Here is an 18963-nt window from a genome sequence, read left to right as displayed (position 1 = left end):
GGTTGCCTGGTTGCTAGGGAATCCCCACATGTAATCAACAGGCTAGTAGCTGTAAATCATTCAGCTGCCGTGATGAAAACGAAGTCTCCGAGCAATCAAATACTTGGAGATCACCTGAGTGTGCGCGGGAAAACCCGAGGAACGAGTACACTCGCTCATCACTATTTGTTAGTAATAAAAAGATCATGGATGTAGGAAAGTTTGTTGCAGACAGAGCAAGCGTTCCATAGAGCTCCTGTTAGTCAGAATTTCTGTGTTCATCTATCCTGGTCTCTTTAAATGCTTCCAATTCTTCTTTTTCGGGATTGTAGCTGATTGTGCAGTGAGAATTTCATTTAGCAAAATCTCTCATCCTCAAGTGGCTGACTATGAATCCCCTTTAGCTTACATTGTTCTTGCTGTGTGCTTCATCCTGGCAGGGATCCATTTCCTGTCTGTCACCACAGCTTGCTTTCTTCTGTGGTCCAAGGTGGAACGCATACAGACATCACCTCTGCCCTGGGCAATGCGTGCTTACCATTTATTATTATTTTATTACCATGCATGGTAATACTAGGAGATTCACATCAGGTTTCAGCGGTCATCCTTTTTTAAACTATTTTTTTTTTGTTAGGTAGTTAGAAAGGTCAAAAGTTGATCAACGATTTCTCATTTTTCCAATAAAAAAAATTGTGCCTCCCTATATTGTATTGTCGGGGTCGTAAACGACAATATACCCTCATTCACCAGTCATTCCAAATTAATATGTGTGCAAGGCATCTGGTACCGGATAAGAATGAGTCAGACAGGTAGCTGGTTCAAACTCAGTTAATGCCCCGTGCGTCCACACATGTCTGCAACGGTCACACCAACTGGCTTTATTCTAAAATACACAATACTATATTGAGTGTTAGGGGAAGGCGTGCATTAGGCGGGGTTTAAGCTAGCATTCAGTCTTTCTGATTTGTCCTGACATCTTCTGGTGGATCCTCCTTTTCTTCACATTCCTTAAGTTTCGTTTCTGAAGAAACGAATCTTAAGCCTTCGGACACTAAACTGAAACGAAACTGAACACTGGCGGCCATCTTTAAATACAATTACATTTGCAAGCAAGCAGTTAGGAAAAACTTATTGTTTCACAGTATAAGAATATAAAGATATATATATTTTCACCTTGACAGTATCCAGATTCTGCTTCGGGTGACATGCACGCCTTAAATAGTTTAATGCTCTCTCACCACTACAATAATGGCAAACATGTGGCAGTTTACTGTGGCTGGTTTTCTGGGGGGTAAATTATGTTTTTTATTGGTAATATTTTGGGGTACATAATATTTTTCGATTGCTGTGGAATCGCATTGTTATGTTCTATGCCAAGTACTTAAGCTGCGGTTTCCATATAAATCCCACAAAAATGTGATTCAGACCAAACCCACAACGGAACCACCCATGTGGCAAATGGAGACACTTTGGGCTCCGTTTGGCATTTGTGCCAGTGGAATCCATTTTTTTTTTTTTTTTTTTTTTTTTTTTTTTAGGCGTACAAAGATCTGTGGTAGCCCAGCCATATGCGCTAAAGACACACCTAAAATGATGCGACACGGTTTTCACACAGAACAGTCCATAGAGATTCCATCTGCCTCATAAGTGACCGTTTCAATCAGGGGTTTTGTCTGAACAGAGGTCTTGGGAAATTTACATGGAAACCGCAATGTAACGTTTAGCGTTCTTGAGCCATTAGTTGTGCAGCAAAAGTGATAATTTACAAAAATGAATTTGTTTTTGCATAGTCATATTAGTCATAGTCTGAGAGCTGTAACTTTTTTTTAGCAGAATGATCCACATTAGGGTGTTAATTTTTAGTGGGATGCTATGGCATTTTCATTTATACAATTTTTTTTTTTTATGACTTAATGGCATGTTTATGATTTTTTTTTTACGGCAGTTACAAGACAGAATAAATAACATAGCAGTTTTATATATCTGGTCAGTCGGGACTCGGCGATACCAATGTGTTTTTTGGTTTTTTTAACATATAATTTTACTTTTTTTCTTTTTCCACATAGTCCCAATGTGGGACATGTACAATTTTAATTTTGATCACTGGTCTTATACACTGCAGTGCAGGAGACAGTCATGCACTGTTAAGATTAGCAGGGGTATTTAAAAGGTTAATAGGCCCTAAAACCATCCGTGGCCAATTTCGCAGTGTGTCAGCTGTCATCTACAGCTGACACCAGCATGAATGTCAGCTGCGGGGCGGCGCTATACTCTTATTCCTCAGCGCCTTAGAAAGTGGTCATCGTAATGGCTACCATTAAAAGGCGCATCGGCCGTCATTAAGGGGTTAATTTGCTAGCACAACGGACCAACAGGTCCATAAATATCTGCGTGTATTATACAATGTTTGTTTTAGGAAAACTTTGGCACATTAACAAGTCGTGCCTCATCTAGAACACAATAATACACAACAATAGCTTTCATTAGAGAAATATGCTTCCATTCTCCTAAACCAGAAAGACTGGTTGTGTGCCTGTTAATTACTGCTTTGTTATACTAAACATTTTGTCTTAGAAAAAATCTTGGAACATTCCAGAACACTATTATTTTTTCTGTTTGCCATCTATCACTATCTGACTAGTGTTAGCAGCAAAACATACATTTACAGAACTGCCGCAAAAGCAGAAAGTAAGAAAAACCACTTTCAGTGGAAATTTGGTCATGCAGAATACATAACATTGTGGGATATAGTTAATTTAGTGACACAAATGTGTAACTGGTAGAGAAAGCTAAATCAAATTCAACCTAGGTCTTTTTGAAACCTTTACATATTTATATACAGTATGTATCCTTAGCCCCCATCCTGTGCCCCATCCATCGTTCCTGCAGTCCCCACCCATTATCCCCCCATAGTCCTTACTGTACACGTGCTTTGGCAAAACTAATGTTCATTTGGTCCTGCCAATAAAGCTTCTTTGAATTTGAAATATATTAGATAGATAGATGGATAGATAGATAACTGGTCTCATACACTGCAGTGCATGAGACAGTCATCCCTCCCATCAGAACATCACGATGCGATTGCGTTGTTCTGATGGTCTCCATGGAGACCCCCGACCCCAAAGATGGCAGAGGGGTCCTTCAGAGTCCTGCAGTGAAGGTGGTTTCCGATTGCCTGCTAAGAACAGGCGCTCACATGTCTCCTTCTCTGCCAGATGTTGATCTGATGCCTTGCTGTGCAGATCAGAGATATGATGCAATATAGTGGTGTCCCATCCTGGGACAATGTAAAAAAGTTTAAAAAAAAAAAAAAAAAAAAGTAAAAATATTTAATCCCTTTACCCCTAAGGGTTGTTTGCACGTTAATGACCGGGCCAATTTTTACAATTCTGACCACTGTCCCTTTATGAGGTTATATCTCTGGAACGCTTCAACGGATCCCGGTAATAATGACATTATTTTCTCGTGACATATTGTACTTCATTATAGTGGTAACATTTCTTTGATATTACCTGCGTTTGTGAAAAAAACGAAAATGTGGCGAAAATTTGGAAAATTTAGCAATTTTCCAACTTTTATACAATTAAATCACAGAGATAGGTCACACAAAATACTTATAAAGTAGATATGTGGGAAATGTTACTTATTATCAGCACAATTTTGGAACCAAAATTTTTTTTTTTTTTGTTAGGGAGTTATAAGGGTTAAAAGTTGACCAGCAATTTCTCATTTTTACACCATTTTTTTTTTACGGACCACATCTCATTTGAAGTCATTTTGAGGGGTCTATATGATGGAAAATACCCTAGTGTGACACCATTCTAAAAACTGCACCCCTCAAGGTGCTCAAAACCACATTCAAGAAGTTTATTAACCCTTCAGGTGTTTCACAGCAATTTTTGGAATGTTTAAATAAAAATGAACATTTAACTTTTTTTCACACAAAATTTACTTCAGCTCCAATTTGTTCTATTTTACAAAGGGTAACATGAGAAAATGGACCCAAAAAGTTGTTGTAACAACTTGTCCTGAGTATGCCGATACCCCATATGTGGGGGTAAACCAATGTTTGGGCGCATGGCAGAGCTCGGAAGCGAAGGAGCGCCATTTGACTTTTCAATGCAAAATTGACTGGAATTGAGATGGGACGCCATGTTGCGTTTGGAGAGCCCCTGATGTGCCTAAACATTGAAATCCCCCACAAATGACACCATTTTGGAAAGTAGACCCCCTAAGGAACTCATCTAGATGTGTTGTGAGAACTTTGAACACCCAAGTGTTTCACTACAGTTTATAACGCAGAGCCGTGAAAATAAAAAATCCTTTTTTTTTTCCACAAAAATTAATTTTTTAGCCCCCAGTTTTGTATTTTTCCAAGGGAAACAGGACAAATTGGACAACAACTTTTGGGGTTCAATTTACACTGAGAACGTCAATACCCAATATGTGGGGGGGGGACCACCGTTTGGGCATGGCAGAGCTCGGAAGGGAAGGAGCGTCATTTGGAATGCAGACTTAGATGGAATGGTCTGCAGGTGTCACGTTGCATTTGCAGCGCCCCTTATGTACCTAAACCGCAGAAACCCCCCACAAGTGACCCCATATTGGAAACTAGACCCCCCAAGGAACTTATCTAGATGTGTTGTGAGAACCTTGAACCCCCAAGTGTTTCACTACAGTTTATAACGCAGAGCCGTGAAAATAGAAAATATATATATATTTTTTTTTAAACAAAAATAATTTTTTGTCCCCCAGTTTTGTATTTTCCCAAGGGTAACAGGACACATTGGACAACAACTTTTGGGGTCCAATTTCTCCTGAGTACGCCGATACCCCATATGTTGGGGTAAACCCCTGTTAGTGCGCCCGGGAGAGCTCGGAAGGGAAGGAGCACTGGTTTACTTTTTCAACGCAGAATTGGCTGGAATTGAGCTCGGACGCAATGTCGCATTTGGAGAGCCCCTGATGTGCCTAAACAGTGGAAACCCCCCCAATTATAACTGAAACCCTAATCCAAACACACCCCTAACCCTAATCTCAACCCTAACCCTGACACACCACTAACCCTAATCCCAACCCTATTCCCAACTGTAAATGTAATCCAAACCCTAACTTTAGCCCCAACCCTAACTTTAGCCCCAACCCTAACCCTAGCCCCAACCGGAAAATGGAAATAAATACATTTTTTTAATTTTTCGTAACTAAGGGGTGATGAAGGGGGGGGGGGGTTGATTTACTATTTATAGCGGGTTTTCTAGCGGATTTTTATGATTGGCAGCTGTCACACACTAAAAGACGCTTTTTATTGCAAAAAATGTTTTTTTGCGTTACCACATTTTGAGTGCAATTTTTCCATATTTTGGTCCACAGTCATTTGAGGTCTTGTTTTTTGCGGGACGAGTTGACGTCTTTATTGGTAACATTTTCGGCCACGTGACATTTTTCGATTGCTTTTTATTCCGATTTTTGTGAGGCAGAATGACCAAAAACCAGTTATTCATGAATTTCTTTTCGGGGGGGGGGGCGCTTATACTGTTCCGCGTTTGGTAAAATGGATAAAGCAGTTTTATTCTTCGGGTCAGCACGATTACAGCGATACCTCATTTATATCATTTTTTAATGTTTTGGCGCTTTTATACGATAAAAACTAATTTATAGAAAAAATTATTATTTTTGCATTGCTTTATTCTGAGGACTAACTTTTATTTTTTCGCCGATGATGCTGTATGGCAGCTCGTTTTTTTGCGGAACAAGATGACGTTTTCAGCGGTACCATGGTTATTTATATCCGTCTTTTTGATCGTATGTTATTCAACTTTTTGTTTGGCGGTATGATAAAGCGTTTTTTGCATTTTTTTTTTTTACGGTGCTCACTGAAGGGGTTAACTAGTGGGACAGTTATAGTTCGGGTCGTTACGGACGCGGCAATACTAAATATGTGTACTTTTGTTTTTTTATTTTTATTTAGCTAAAGAAATGTATTTACTGGAACAATTTTTTTTATTATTAGGAATTTTTTTTTAACACATGTAATTTTATTTTTTTTTTAAATTTTTATTATGCCCCGGGGGGGGGGGGGGACATCACAGTAAAGTGACAGATCGCCGATCTGACACTTTGCTGTGCACTGTGTCAGATCGGCGATCACACAGCACAGCAGGGAGGCTGTGAAGCCACCTCCCTGCAGGACCCAGATGCAGCCCCGCGGCCATTTTGGATCCGGGGACTGCAGGGACGAGACGCTCGGTACAAGGTGAGCACATCGCCTTGTACCGATCGTCTCAAGGAAGCCCGCAGGGAGCCCCCTCCCTGCGCGATGCTTCCCTATACTGCCGGCACACTGCCGGCACACTGCGATCATGTTTGATCGCAGTGTGCCGGGGGTTAACGTGTCAGGGGCGGTCCGGATGTCAGCTGCGATAGTCAGCTGACACCCAGCCGCGATCGGCCGTGCTCCCCCCGTGAGCGCAGCCGATCGCGCTGGACGTACTATTCCGTCCTTGGGAAGTAAGGCCCACCCCACATGGATGGAATAGTAGGTCCGATGATAGAAAGGGGTTAAAAATCCCCAGAGAAAAATATTGTTCCAATAAATACATGTAAAAAACAAACAACAACAAACAAAAAGACAAAGAAAAAAAGAAAAGAAAATTTACAGTAAAAAGACGACACTTGGCACATAAATTGGCCAATGAATATACCGTATTTTTCGGACTATAAGACGCACCGTACTATAAGACGCACCCCAAATTTGGGGTGAAGATTGCAGAAAAAAAGATTTTTTATAAGATGGGGGTCTGTCTTATTGTCCGAATTTAAGATCTCTTACCTGAGGGCAGGCAGTGGCAGAGCAGGGTCACAGGAGGCATGGTGGTGGCAGAGGTGAGGTGATGCTGAGGCGCGGTGGGTGGAACGGCGTGCACCTGAGCAGGGTCCCATCCTGCTTAGGTGGGCGACACCATGGCCTGGTGTCCATGGGGAGGTTGCTGTGGCGGCGGCAGATGTGCGGTCACTTCCTCAGGTGGCGGCGGCCAGGGTCCCTTCCACATTTGAGGTGACGCCACAGCAGTAGTGAAGGAGAGCAGCAGAGCTGGGCGAGTCACGGTTTTCCTGGTGGCGGCAGGCTTACCGGCATTGTGGCGGCGACAGAGGTGCGGGGATGATGTGGCGCGGTGAGCTGTATGGCGTGAGCAGGGTCCCGTCCATATTTGAGGTGAATCCGCGGCCCGGTATTGATGGAGAGCAGCAGAGCTGGGTGAGTTAAGGATTTTTCCGGTGGCGGCGGCCATCTTGCTGAGGCCGCGGGTGCGCAGATTCACTACTCTGTGTCCCAGGGCTTCAGGAAAATGGCCGCGGGAGGCCGCGCGTGCGCAGATGGAGATCGCGGCGGCCATTTTCCTGAAGCCGAGATCTCAATCTGCGAACTCGGCTTCAGGAAAATGGCCGCCGCGATCTCCATCGGCGCACGCGCGGCCTCCCGCGGCCATTTTTTTGAAGCCCTGGGACGCAGAGTAGTGAATCTGCGCACGCGCGGCCTCAGCAAGATGGCCGCCGCCACCGGAAAATACCGTAACTCACCCTGCTCTGCTGCTCTCCATCAATAACGGGCCGCGGATTCACCTCAAATGTGGACGGGACCCTGCTCACGCCATACAGCTCACCGCGCCACATCATCCCCGCACCTCTGTCGCCGCCACAATGCCGGTAAGTCTGCATTCCAAATATAAGACGCACCCCCCATTTTCCTCTCAATTTTTTTTGGGAAAAAGTGCGTCTTATAGTCGGAAAAATACGGTAAGCCCAACTGCAATGTCACTGCGTACCTTATAGTTTGGTCCCTGTACTGATAAAATACCTCTCTTGGACTAAAAAGCCTACAATATATGGGGCAGGAAGGAACCAGCTAGTTAAACCCACCTGAATCTGATGGGATTGGGAATATGTCAAATGAGTTTGCTGCAACCAGAAAAAACTGACAAGCACATATAAAACTGTCCCACTAGTTAACCCCTTCAGTGCACATCGTAAAAAATAAATAAGAACCGAGGCAAAAAACAATGCTTTATCATCATACTGCTGAACAAAAAGTGCAATAAAACGCAATCAAAAAGACGAATGTAAATAAAAATGGTACCGCTAAAAAAGTAATCTTGTGTCGCAAAAAAACAAGCCGCCATACAGCTCCATCAGCAGAAAAATAAAAATAGGCAAGGAAAGGTTTTGCCTCAAAAAAAAGAATACACTGTGTTCCAAATTATTATGCAAATATTTCCTCATATTTTCTCTAAATTACCTATCTGAATTGCAGTCATTGTTATTTTCCAGTCATCTACTATTCTAGTATAATTGCAATGTTTTGGAACAAACTGCCTATGAAAACAGTATCTTTTAAAAAAAATAAACACTCAAAATGCATGTTCCAAATTATTATGCACAGCAGAGTTTACATTTTTTTTTTTTTATTTTGAACAAAAAAAGGTCAATTGTGAAGTTATAAGCATTATTAGCTTATTACAAAATGAAATCAAACCGTTTTCAAGTGAAAACTTTATTCTAGGTGATGTTACATTTGCACATAGGACCCTTTGTTCGAAAGAAGCTTCTGAAGTCTCTCGTCCATTGAATGTCAGTTTTTGGATGGTTTCTGCTTCAATTGTTTTGCATGTGGACAGAATACCCTCCCAGAGCTGTTGCTTAGATGTGAACTGCCTCCCGCCATCATAGACACTCCTTTTTATGATGCTCCAGTGGTTCTCAATGGGGTTGAGGTCAGGGGAAGATGGTGGCCACACCGTAAGTTTGTCCTCTTTTATGCCCATAGCAGCCAGAGATGCAGATGTGGTTTTTGCAGCATGAGACGGTGTATTATCATGCATGAAAATGATCTTGCTGCGGAAAGCACGGTTCTTCCTCTTGAACCATGGCAGGAAGTGTTGTTTTAGAAACTCCACATAGATTATGGAGTTCATCTTTACCCCTTCAGGGATCATAAAGGGGCCGACAATCTCTCTCCCCATGATTCCAGCCCAAAACATTACTCCACCTCCTCCTTGTTGGCGCCTTAGCCATGTTTTCATGGGGTGTACATCAATCAGCCATCCTGCACTCCATCCATCTGGACCATCAAGCGTTGCACGGCACTCATCGGTGAACAAAACAGTTTGGAAGTCAGTCTTCATGTATCTTGTGGCCCAGTGGAGCCGTTTCTGCTTGTGTGCAGTGGATAGAGGTGGTCGACAGGATGGCTTACGCACAGCTGCAAACCTCTGAAGGACCCTGCATCTTGTTGTTCTGGGGACGTTGGAGGCACCAGCAGCTTCAAAAACTTGTTTGCTGCTATGACAAGGCATTTTTGCAGCTGCTCTTTTAACCTTACGCAATTGCCTGTTGGAAAGAGTCCTCAATTTTTCCTTATCAGTACGCACACGTGTGTGCTGGGAATCAGCTACATACTTCTTGATTGTGTGATGATCACGATGAAGTGTCTTGGCAATGTTGATTGTAGTCATGCCTTGACCTAAATACTCCACAATTTGTTGCTTCTCAGCAGCCGACACATCCTTTTTCTTTCCCATTTTGGCAAAAAATGTAGGCTGCTTAATAATGTGGAACAGCCTTCTTAAGTAGTCTTATCTTTATTTGGACACACCTGCCAAACTAATTGCACAGGTATCTGCAATTGCTTTCAGGGATATAAAAAGCCCTGACACACATCACCATCAATGAGTTTAAATAACAAAGAAAAAAATTCTAACCTTATCACTGCTAAACTCTTTGTGCATAATAATTTGGAACACAGGGTAATTTGCAATCTCCTGCATTAATGTCTGTATACTTTTGTTTCCCCTCCTGCCAGGAACTGTCATATGATCAGACCATATTCCTGCATAGTCAGACACAGCCATTACACAGCACGGGCACATTTGTAACATTATCTCAGCACAGGAACATATACATATACATACATACATACATACATACATACATACATATATATATATATATATATATATATATATATATATATATATATATATATATATATATATATATATATATATATATAATTTACCAAGCGAAAAAAGGAAGGCAGCACTCCAATTCTTGGAAAAGTGAAAAAGCTGTGACGTTTATTTCAGACCCACATCTCTATACGACGTTTCGGCTCACACTGAGCCTTTCTCAAGCAGTGGGAGGTTACAAATCATGTGCTTAAATACATGTGATCCACAATCATTTACATATCATATAGCCATATTTAGTGTTTACAGTGGTAATTGTAAAATAATTTATATACAAAATTCCGCATGTGTTTCCTTAACCCCTTAATGACCGCCAATACGTCTTTTAACTGACCTGATATATAAGAGAATAGCCTCCCCATGCAGGAAACAATCCAACAGCTGTTGGCAGTACACTATATCTGACCACTTACTGTATCAGCCACGATCAGTGTTTGCACCATCCAAATCTGTTTAACCCCTTAGATGCTGCTGTAAATAGTGACTACATCATTATATATGGTTAACAGAGTGTGGGGGCTTCCTCTTTATCCCAATTGGTGACCTCAGATCACGGTTTTGTGGTCCTGTTGTTTGCCTTGGCAATTCACGACCAAATATTGGCCTAAAGGCCCCGTCTCACATAGCGAGATCGCTAGCGAGATCGCTGCTGAGTCACAAATTTTGTGACGCAACAGCGACCTCAGTAGCGATCTCGCTATGTGTGACACGTACCAGCGATCAGGCCCCTGCTGCGAGATCGCTGGTCGTGTCGGAACGGCCTGGGCCATTTTTTGATCGTTGAGGTCCCCCTGACATCGCTGAATCGGTGTGTGTGACACCGATCCAGCGATGTCTTCACTGGTAACCAGGGTAAACATTGGGTTACTAAGCGTAGGGCCGCGCTTAGTAACCCGATGTTTACCCTGGTTACCAGCGTAAATGTAAAAAAAACCAAACAGTACATACTCACCATCTGATGTCCGTCAGGTCCCTTGCCGTCTGCTTCCCACACTGACTGAGCGCCGCAAAGTGAAAGTGAAAGTACAGCACAGCGGTGACGTCACCGCTGCGCTCTGCTCTCACTGTACGGCGGCACTCAGTCAGAGCAGGAAGCAGATGGCAAGGGACCTGACGGACATCAGATGGTGAGTATGTACTGTTTGTTTTTTTTGGTAACCAGGGTAAACATCGGGTTACTAAGCGCGGCCCTGCGCTTAGTAACCTGATGTTTACCCTGGTTACCCGGTGCTGCAGGGGGACTTCGGCATCGTTGAAGACAGTTTCAACGATGCCGAAGTCGTTCCCCTGATCGTTGGTCGCTGGAGAAAGCTGTCTGTGTGACAGCTCCCCAGCGACCACACAGCGACAAAACAGCGACGCTGCAGCGATCAGCATCGTTGTCTGTATCGCTGCAGCGTCGCTGTGTGTGACGGGGCCTTTAGAGTCTGACAGCTATAGTAATCTGTTCAGAAGTTAGCGACATTTAGGTGGTAAAAATACACATTTTCATTTGTCATGCCACTTTGCATTAATTCCTGTAAAGCACCTGAAGGGTTAATAAACTACCTAACTGCAGTTTTCGATATGTCAGGGGGTGCTGTTTTTAAAATGGTATCACGTTTGGGGGTTTCCCAATATACGAGACCCCTAAAATCACTTCAAACATGGATAAGTCCCTAAAAAAATAAATTTTGTAAATTTCCTTGAAAAAATGAAAAATTGCTGCTACATTTTGAAACCTCCTAAAATGCTACCAAAATAAAATAACATTTTTCAAATGGTGCTGATGTAAAGCTGACATGAGGGAAATGTTATTTGTTAATGGTTTGCTGTGGTATGACTATCTGGATTAAAGGGATAATCATTCAAATTTTGAAAATTGCTACTTTTTTAACATTTTTCTCGAATTTTTGATATTTTTTATAAATAAACACAAAACATATTGACCTAAATTTACCATTATCATAAAGTATAATGTGTCACGAAAAAACATTCTCAAAATTACTGGGATTTGTTGAAGCGTTGCAGAGTTATTACCACATAAAGTGACACTGGTCAGATTTTAAAAATTTGGCTCCGTCACTAAGGGGTTAATATATAAAGTGCATCGTGCTAAGGTGCTCTAACAGACTACCTTGACTCCATATTCCCTCTAATATTATCGCTTTTGGTCTGCTTCATTTACGCTTATTATTATATATATATAATTATGTATACACACATATATATATATATATATATATATATATATATATATATATATATATATATATATATATATATATATATATATATATATATATATATATATATATATGTATATATATATATTAGTGGTGGGAAAAACACTATTGTAAGCAAAAATTGATTTAAATGAGCTGCACCAAGTGATATTATTTAAACTGATGTCATCTAAATAACTCACAGCATACGAGCATAAGAGTCATGAAGTCAAGCACTGAACTGTCAGGCATGTGTATGCAGAAATGCTGCAGGCTCATTCCTAATACAGCAAGGCAGTGCCGATGTTCTAGGATATGTACAGCTTAAAGTAAATGTATATTTTTTTTGTAATATCTTTTGACATGCTATACAGACATCAAAAACGCATTAATGGAGGGTCTTGGAGCAGAAACCTCAAAATCAGAGTTATGGCACAAAAACATCTATCAAATTAAACAGAGAGGATGACGAGTGTCAAAAAAAAAAAAAAAAAAAAAGTGTGCACCCCTTTGGTCTAGTGATCGGTGGTGTTATGGGGATTAATACAATTTTAATATAAAATTTTTAGGCATAAACAGCTTTTAAATACTACTACTTATAAACTACTCAATTTGGCACGTTGTTCCATATTCCCTAGCTTAGGGCACGATAAAGAACAATGCTGCCCAACAGCGTATATTACACTTTATTTCTGAACAGTGAAAATCTGAAATCAGTATCAGTCAGTATCAGGCTCTCAGTATATGTTTGTAATTCATTCAACTCATTATTACTTGAGCAGATACACAAATAAATGTTAAATGCTAGCCTAGTTGTTTAAAAAAAAAGTATTAGTTTGTTTAGAAGATAAACCCTACAACATAAGAATTAAACAGAGGAGGAATAAGTCAAATAAGTAATGTAACAAAATAGTAGTGTAGGCATTTGGCGAGTAGTTCTAGTAGAGCAGAGTTTCGATGAACCACACTCCTAGTTCTGCATAAAGTAGTAAGTGTGATGTGGATAGCAAGGCACAGAACAGAATAATAACTTTCAGTGACTTTTACAACAGTTCTAGGTAAAATCAAGTTACCATACCCTTTTTCAGGCAGTTTAGCTACTGGCTCCTTTTCTTGACAGACGTGTTCAGGGTGCCAGGTCTTTTTGCATGCAGAACAAAATTTCACATGGCAAACGTGGCAGTCCACCGACACAGGCAAACCAGAGTCACCCAGCTCAACTTGGCACACTGTTTGGCAGTCTGCAGTAGGGCACCATGTTCTGCAAGGGTCCAAGTGAACTTCTGAAATAGCCAGAAAAGAGGTTTTTAGATTATACCATGTAAATATAATTTTTAACCAATTCTGTCAGATTGACAGCAGTATCTAAGGGGTTAACAGCAGCGAGTTGAACTTCGCTCTGAACACTCCAGCATCTGCAGGGTATGATCCGGGTTCATCCCCTGAGCCCACTTTACACACCTGCACCTGGGATGCAAATGACATGAACTCAACATGTCGGGAAGAGGTTAAACAAATGGTAATTTCAGATGAAGACTGATTCCCTTGAACAATAGGAGGCGACTCCATATAACCCATTCGAGCAGTGGTATTAGTTGTGGGAAAAACCTCAGTCAGGAAGTCCCTCGTTTGATGATGCTTGTATATACTCCAGCCATTTTACCATTTGGCCTATAGGATTGTCATGCCAAAATTGGGACTGTTGGCAAGTAGGCCTACTCGAATAAAAAGGAGATGGGAGAATCCACTGGCGGACACAGACAGAAGAGGCCCCTGTGCAAAAACAAAATATGGGTCCTATGCAGTCCCATTGCTCGTAATGCACAATTCCACCTACTTTGGAGGTAGAAATGGGCCCATCCACCTTTTGGGCCCCTGTGCAGTTGAACCAATGATATGTTCCCTCCTGGGACAATCAATTTGCTTATTTTTATTGTTAATCTGCCCAAATTAGAATCCTATGTAATAGAAAATAACTGGTCAGTGAATTCTTATAATTAGTAGATTAGAAATAAGAGGTAGAAAGTGTGCTCACTCTTAGCCAGGCATTTGGAGTCTACTTTGTACAGAATATAGTTCTTTTATCAGTCATGTAATAATATTTTCCAGTGTATTATGCAGACCACAAGAGGGATGTTGCTTCTTGCAAATGGAGTACATACACAGAGAAAGCAGCAGCCATACAGAAGGAAAACAAAGCGTAGGACAACTTAAGTTACAGAATTTACCCCCCTTGTATCACTCTGCACTGGTGATCCTAGTGAAAGATAAATCAGGAAAGCTAGAAGCTTACTCCTCTAGCTGTGCCATAATGCATAGGAAAATCACTTTATACTTGTAATAATATAACACCCGTCAGGTGTTAAGCACCACTGACAAGTATTCATACTTACAAAAAAATTTTTTACAGTATTTAAAGAGAACCTTTAACTTTTGGTACCATCATTTATCTACAGATATAGGGTAATCTGGTGGTAAATAGCATTAGAAAGGTGCCCAGCCACCTTACTGAAAGCATGTCTCTTGGAAGAAAATGAACTATATTCCTCCCGGGAGCCATCGGCTTTCAGGCGTGTCGCAACGGCTTCATTCTTCGCTCACAGCACTGATACACTGCACAGACGACTGGCAGTGTTAGGAAAGGTGCACAAGCAGTGATCATGGCCTGTATTCTACTGTAGAGGTCAGGCGATTGCAATGGGTCGTCACCAGTTGCACATCCGCTGACATACCAGTTCAGTCACCTGACCACATACATCCTGAAATGGTTGCACGTTTTAATTCTTGGTGTAAAAGTAAAACAAACAAACAATATTGTCATTTTTCGCTGTGTGTAGAATATACCTGTTGTCCACAGAAATAAGTGACATAAATACCACATAGGAGAATGCTGCCAAGATTAATTTATGTTTACATCCAATTCTGTGTTCTTGGACTTTACCTTGAACACTAAGCATAGAATAGTCTCCTGATTAAGATTACATCGAAAAGTGCATCGGGGTGGTGGAGACCGCACACACACACACAAACACAAAGTGGTCTGATTTATGCAAATCAATTTTCTCCTATATGTACCCACCACGCATTTACAAGTCAAATGAATTTATTGAAAGATTAAAAAGGTAATAGGCATATTGGTGGTTAGAGTGCCATGGTCTAATTCTAATCTATGAATTGCTACCAACAATGTGTATAAGTGTTTAAAGGTCTCTGCCTAGGACAGCCTCTGCTTTAATGTTTGTTCATCAAAGTGGCTTTTGATTAATGCTTGGTTTTAATAAACTATATAAAACAAAAAAAAAGTGTTTTATGGGCTAAATATATTCTGGAATTTCATGATTTGAACAAGATTCATTTAGGTTTACATCCAATTTTGTGTTCTTGGACGGTCCTTTATCGTGGTCATTAAGCATAGAATAGCTAAGTGCTATCAGAGATTATATTTTAATCATTAAAATTATGTCTGAACATGATTTTGCTTTACCTACACAACAGGTGACCATTTTGTCTTTTCATTGTATACATGCCTCATCTTATGTAACAGTACAATGCAGTATAGAATTGAAGGAAATCTATAAGATCAACCCTCCCAAATCACATACAGTGGCATGTAAAAGTTTGTGCATGTTAACGGTGTTTACAGTTAAATATGTTGAAAATGTGATGAATTCTAAAAGGCCTAAATTTAAAGATGACATTTTCTTTGTATCTTAGATCAAGGTTTCAGACCTTAAATTAGCCCATTAGGGGTGTGGCTTGTTCACCATCACCATTAGGAAAGGCGAAGTAATGCAAATTTCCCAGCGTTATAAAAACCCAGTCTCCTCTGACCTTGAGCAAAAAAGAAAAGAAAAAAAAAAAAAAACACAGCAACCATGGGTTGGCTAACACTCTGAAAATGAAAATGGTGGAGGCCCACAAAACAGATAACAGGAGAAGGCTATAAGAAGATAGGAAAGCATTTTCAATTTGCCCCTTCCTCAGTTCCAAATGTAATTAAGAAATGGCAGATAACTAGAACAGTGGAGGTCCAGATAAGGTTTGGATGACCAAGCAAAATTTCAGTGAGAGCTGGTTGTAGAATTGCTAGAGGCAAATCAGAACCCCCTCTTGACTGCAAAAGAACTTCAGAAAGACTCTGAAGTGGTGTTCTACTGTTCAGCCACCTGCACAAATATGGCCTTCATGGAAGAGTCATAAGAAGAAAACCTCTCCTGTGTCCTCCTCATGAAATTCAGCATCAGACAAATGCGAAAGAACATCTAAACAAGCCTGATGCATCTTGAAAACAAGTGCTGTGGACCGATGAGGTTAAAACAGAACTCTTTGGCCACAATGATCAGGAATCTCACAGAATTGGAAGAATTTTCCAAAGACAAATGGATGAAAATTCATCAAACAAGACTTGAAAGACTCTTGGCTAGCTACCAAAAAAAAAAAAAGTTTACAAGTCGTGATACTTTCAAAAGGGGGTGCTACTAGGTACTAACCATGTAGGGTGCCCAAACTTTTGCATCGGCCCATTTTCCGTTTTGTAATTTTTTAAATGTAAAAAGATTAAATACATCACTCTGTATTTTGGGCAAAAGAGAAAGGGAATGTGTCATCTTTAACTTCAGGCAATTAGATATAATTTCATCTTCAACTTGCTAAACTGTTGACAAAAACAGTAATTGTTTTGGGGGTGCCCAAACTTTACATGTCACTATATATGGGCTTGCAGCTTGGTAATCTAAATCCAATTATGTATTTATATCCTTTATCTGTTGCATCATATCAAAGAAATTAGAATTTTTCATATATATACTAATGAGGCATTAAGTGCTCTGGAAGCTACAGAGCACTTCCTGAGCCTCTGCCTCCAGAGCTGGGTTCCCCACCCACATCAGCATCTTTAGATTGATAGGGCTCAATTTGTGTGACTTCAGGCTCCAGAAAATAAGTCAGACTGTGAGCCAATCAAGTTATAGAAGTTGGTGGTGGGCAGAGAAACAAATTTGAGACATTTTCATTTATTTCATGGTTTAGAAAAAAAATAAAGAGAGACGTGGCACTCACCCAGTTTCTGCTATGATTCAATGTCCTTTATTCATCCTTGTGGCAACAAGGACATAACGTGGAGAGGCGGCTGGTATACGGAGGGGTGCACCCCTCCGTATACCAGCCGCCTCTCCACATTATGTCCTTGTTGCCACAAGGATGAATAAAGGACATTGAATCATAGCAGAAACTGGGTGAGTGCCACCGTCTCTCTTTATTTTTTCTAAACCATGCTATGAACTTTCGCTGAGCACCTCCAATGCACTGCTGATTATTCACGTGCTACAAAAGTCCTAATTAGAATCCTATGTTTTACCATCGCATGAGCCGTTGCAAAACCACCTAGTGCCGTTCGTTCTTGGATTCTTATTTGATTTTCATTTATTTGCATATGAATGAAAACCCTGATTTCTGGGGAAGGCCGCAAGAGATAAAAGTGTATGGATTTACATTTCAAAGATCTGCATGTTCACATATGCAGTTTGGGAGGGGTTAAGCATATTGACAGATTCTCATTTAAAGATACTATGACATCCACTCTGATGGAATACTTAAGGCCTGCAGCCAACGATTGGCTGAAGCGGTCACGTGGACTGCCAAGTTTATCAGCAGGAACATCGCAAGAGCAGTGAAGTATAGATTGATTTTTATTTTATACGTAGCATTGAAGTGAATAAAAAAGTGTTATCCAGCAGAAGGCTCTTAAGACATTGAGAAGAACATACCTCGTTCAAGTTTTAACCGCTGATACAAATGTAGCTGTTCACTGGATACTAAGGAAGCAATCTAGGAATAAATAGAAAAAAATTCCAGTATTAGTCTCATAAATGCAGTAATAAGTGTCAACAGTTTCATGGAAACAGTTTGGCAGGCTTACATTGTAAAGATGATTGATAATATATTTCCCGTCAAGAGATTCACAACACAAAGTACAAATGGCAAGAGAACATCAAAAACGTTCTGTGGATTATAGCCAGCAGAAGCTCTTCTACAAGGTAATTTCAAATGTTCCCAGTCTCAGGCTGGTATACTGCACATGATGTGGCTGTGTCCTAGATTGTTCGCATACTGGGTTGTCGTGCTGAACCAGATAGGGGTGATGTATGGGTATACGATTCCTAGGGATCCGGTGGTGTGTGTACTTGGGTATGTGGAGGAAATCCTGACAGACGAAACTGCCAAAATGGCAATTGCTAGACTATTGTTCATTGCGAGAAAGGTGATCGCAAGGTATTGGATTAGGGAGGAACCTCCTACTAGACGGGAGTTTATCGCACAAGCGAATCATATTGTCCAGCTCGAGAGAAGCATATATAATAAGAGGAATAGGATGGGATTTTTTCAAAAGCTGTGGCAGCCATGGCTGGATGGGAATAACTGAAGGGTGGTGGTAAAGTGATGCTAACAATAAATATATATGTATTGTTCAATCTTTTCTTTCCAAAAGTACTGTATGGTTGGAGTTGGTAGTTAAGGGGGGAGGGGGGTGGGTGGGTTTGTTTCTTTTAAAATTAAAAACACTGATGTACCTTGTTATTTGAATGGATATTGTTGTATATCTTTTGCACAATAAAAAATATTTGGTTTTAAGGTAATTTCAAATGTGATTTGTAGCGCTCTTGAAAAAAAAAAAAAAATCCTCAACTTAAAGGGAAGGTGCCACCAGTTTTCTTGTAGTTTGCCTTCTTGTGAAATTAAGCTTAAAATAGTAATTAAAA

At 40.6% G+C, this 18963-nt stretch overlaps 1 protein-coding gene across 2 annotated transcripts in view; it reads right to left on the bottom strand.

Moving 5' to 3' along the window:
• RNF144B (ring finger protein 144B) overlaps positions 1-18963 on the bottom strand; it is a 153783-nt gene that overhangs the window by 45730 nt on the left and 89090 nt on the right. For both annotated transcript variants that reach the window (XM_077269952.1, XM_077269953.1), the window contains exons 4-5: positions 17971-18031; positions 13284-13488 (exon numbers count right to left, since the gene is read on the bottom strand). In XM_077269952.1, the coding sequence (XP_077126067.1) occupies positions 13284-13488; positions 17971-18031 (266 nt within the window). The remainder of the gene's footprint in view (positions 1-13283; positions 13489-17970; positions 18032-18963) is intronic.

The sequence above is a fragment of the Ranitomeya variabilis genome, chromosome 6, assembly GCF_051348905.1.
Source record: "Ranitomeya variabilis isolate aRanVar5 chromosome 6, aRanVar5.hap1, whole genome shotgun sequence".
In the NCBI taxonomy this organism is placed as follows: domain Eukaryota; kingdom Metazoa; phylum Chordata; class Amphibia; order Anura; family Dendrobatidae; genus Ranitomeya; species Ranitomeya variabilis.
This window is presented reverse-complemented; position numbering and strand designations above follow the sequence as displayed.